Source organism: Penaeus monodon, chromosome 27 (genome assembly GCF_015228065.2).
Source record: "Penaeus monodon isolate SGIC_2016 chromosome 27, NSTDA_Pmon_1, whole genome shotgun sequence".
Lineage (NCBI taxonomy): Eukaryota > Metazoa > Arthropoda > Malacostraca > Decapoda > Penaeidae > Penaeus > Penaeus monodon.
Window position 1 is genome coordinate 24,859,268 of NC_051412.1, and position 3,579 is coordinate 24,862,846.

A 3,579-nucleotide genomic window follows, 5' to 3' on the forward strand; every position below is an offset into this window, starting at 1 on the left:
AATTCCATTATAATAAATGGAGTATAAATATTTTTAAAATTGCTCATTTTAACCATGATCTAGTACACCTTTCACATGGTAATTGCATGATTTCTTTTCAGAGGCCTCTGGAGAGCTGGTAGGACTCTTACAGGAACGACAGGGTTTACAGGAGGAAGTAGACATAAGGTCCATTACCATTGAGCAGCTACTTAAATTTGCAGAGAGACGACAGGTCCAGCTCAGGGAACCCCTGGCAATACAAATGAGTGTTGTAAGAAACCACCAAGAGGCAAATGCTGAGAGTGGGCTAGGGTAGCAAATATTACAAGGCTAGTACCAAGTGTGCTAGGCTAGTCATGGCGAGAAGCAGATAGAGATATGGAGAGACTTGTTTTGCCATGATAGGAGGCCAGTAGGAACGTAGCTATCATGCTAAAGTTAGGTACAACATTTTGAAAAATGACAATGAAGTCCGCTGTATTTCTGCTGAAATAACTTTTGTAAAACGAGATTCATTCCAATTTGCTATGTTGAAGTGAAAAGAATTTGCATATCAATGATATACACTTACGGATATTTATGTGTGGTTTGCCTTTATTCCATGTGATAGGAATTGTGCTGGTAGTTTTAACTTAGTGTAAACACTTTTCCACTAGAAACCAAGTTTTGTAAGTACATTCCTTTGGCTACTGAATATTAGTTTGTTATTGTTGTGTGATAGATGAATGCGTGAGTGTTTGTTTTAATACCTGTTTTCATTGATGATATTTCTTCATTATTCTTTGAACATTTGTTTTTAACACATATGACTCGTGTAATATAAGTAAGTCATTTTTCAGAGACGAGATGATTTTAGTATTACTAGTTTTTTAAAGACACTGTTAAATACACACACTTGTCCTGGAGTAGATAGCAGAAGACATTGCTGTATATATAAAACTTTAATGCCCTCCATTGTCAGAAATAGGATGACAAATTTTGTTAGTCACCATCACAGTTTGTCTATTATTTTGACAGCAAGATATTTTTAGAATGCCTATTTTCAATATTTACTATCTAGCCCTAAGATTTTCATCACTTTAATATGCCACATGGATTTTTTTCTTTCTTTTTTTTGTCATATTTATATCTGTACAAGAGTGGGAAAATGTCCCAAGGAATTTGAGGTAATGGTCAAGTTTGATGTGATATATACTCGGAGATAGGTATATTATGAAGTGGTTATTACTATCTCTTTTGAGGATAGCCTTTTATCCAGCTTAGTCATTTCCATTTATGATCAATAAAAAATATTCATAAATGACTGGGGTCTTCATAAATTGATTCATTGATATTAGTTAGACTTTAACTGTAATCGTACAGTATTTTTCACATGAATGTAAAGTGTATTTTGATAAGGCCTGTCACAGTGACACATTTTTTGTGAATGTGTGTGAGGGATATGATTTATTTATGATATATCAAAGTTGGGTTATCAAAGAAATATATGCAGGTCATTATAACCTAAAAAGCACTTGCAAAACTAGACCTTTTTGACTCAGATTCCTTTGAACATAAATTTGTAGTAGTATCAGCACAGTATAGTAACTAATGAAGTTAGACCTTTATTGTTGCAGTGCTTTACAAGAAACACTTCACCTAAATAGGGATTCTTTATACTATCAATAAAAATGTACGGAATTTTTACATCCTGTATTTATCTCACTAAGAAAGGATTCCCATGTTTGCATACCCCCTCCTTGTGTACTGCATGTAGATGTCTTCTCTTTTGTTTTGTGTATGATAAGTAGGCATAAAAGATTAAAAGCAAAGTCTATTATAAAGTTTATGATTAATGAAAGGGTTTAGAATGCACTAAATTGGAATTGTTACTCTGAAACCAAATACAATATTTGGCAACTTAAAAGACACGTATTCTGGTATATATTATGGGAAATTAGTGGAATGTTGTACGAGAAAATTTTATTTTTTTTGTTTTCATCGAAAACAAATTCTCTTTGATGTATGTCAGTTTTAGAAATCCAGGATGGCTCTCTTATACTCAGGTAGCCTGAAGGGAGAAAGTGATTTTAATGAGATAACATTCGTTATTTCTGTTCTGATCTTTATTCTTTGTGTTTAGTTTTCATGTTGGGTATCTGTTCCTACTAGGAAAGAAGATTTTCCAGATTCCTTTAAAGACAGTTCCTTTTTTATGATAATTTTACTTGTTGTTAGGAAATGCATGGATCATTTTCACAATTTGACTAATAGAAGTTATTTAATTATAATGAGAAATGTATTCATTTATATATAATTAGTAGCAGCTATGACCATGTATATATATAAATATATAACCTTTTACGATCTTTGTCTTGTTCACATACATTTGATTGCTTTCTAATATGTATATGAGCAGAAAAATGCAAAGTGGATATCTTTTTTTTGTGACATCAGTAATGTTTGCATTAAAAAAATATATATGTATACTTTTTATGGCATTCCTCTTTTTTTTTCTTTTAACTTTAGTTATCACGTAAGAGCATTATTTATCTTATGCCTCCACATACCAGTAATTTCCTTCTTGGCGTGGAAACTGGTATCCTATCTGAATAATTTGTATGAAATGCAGTACTGCTACTCATTTTGACTTTTTGTTCATAGCCAAAGAATGTCAATTGATAGAATATGTACTCTTGAGTGGAAATGTTTTATGTAGCTGAATTTTGAGCAGTTACATTATGTGGTAGTGCAGTATGCTTTTCTGTATTTTTTTGGTTGTGATATCTGGCAGTATTTACTCATATTATAGGTTTGAGTTGATGGTTTGATACGATGTTAAAGGGCATTAAACATGACATTTTGGTTTAACTGAAAATTTCTAATACTGTATAAGTGATGTTTGGGTCATTAAGATTTTGTAACTTTCCTCTCTTTCTGAAGAGATCTATAAATAAATCTCTTAAAGTATATTTGGTTTAAAAATATTTGTAGGTAATGCTTTATCAATATTATAAATTATCATTAAAGACTATTCATTGTTAGATAACTCTTTCTATGTTATTATGCAAATACTCAAGTGTTTTCCATTGCTGTTAAAAAAAAAGAAATATTCTTTAAAGGTTTCATTTATTAATAGATCTTCAGAATGACTCGAGTGTATATATAGATTGAGTTTGAATATAATGTTTTTAGCAGTGTTCACTTGGAAGATACAACAGTGCGAGTAAATTACAAAAATTGAAGAATCTGCTTTTGTGAAAATAGAGTTAATTGTGAATAACAAGTTATTTTGAGATATGTTCACTAATGATAGATAAGGAAAACAAATTTTAAGGTAGTTTGTGTTGTTGAAATACTTGAAAAATCAATAAAAAAAGACACTTGGTGGTTGTGGCAAGTTCTTTGTAGTGCATTTTGGAAATTTATATGTAATTTATTAAGTGGACATGCTGCCACTGGATTGGAGTGCCCATGTTATATAACATATATATCAGTGAACATGTCTTGAATATATTCACATTCACATTGAAAAATTAGAATTGTGTTATTTTTCTGTAAATCTCTTGCCCAGTATTATTCATATTATATCTTATTGTATTTTAATGATGTTATGTT

The 3,579-nt window shown here is 30.8% G+C and overlaps 1 protein-coding gene across 1 annotated transcript in view; it reads left to right on the forward strand.

The window, feature by feature from the left end:
- Nucleotides 1–3,568, forward strand: part of LOC119590461 — a 17,206-nt gene extending 13,638 nt beyond the window's left edge. The window contains exon 6 of the mRNA XM_037939119.1: nt 102–3,568. Coding sequence (XP_037795047.1) covers nt 102–298 — 197 coding nt within the window. The 3' untranslated portion in view covers nt 299–3,568. The remainder of the gene's footprint in view (nt 1–101) is intronic.
- The last annotated feature ends 11 nt before the right edge of the window (nt 3,569–3,579 follow it).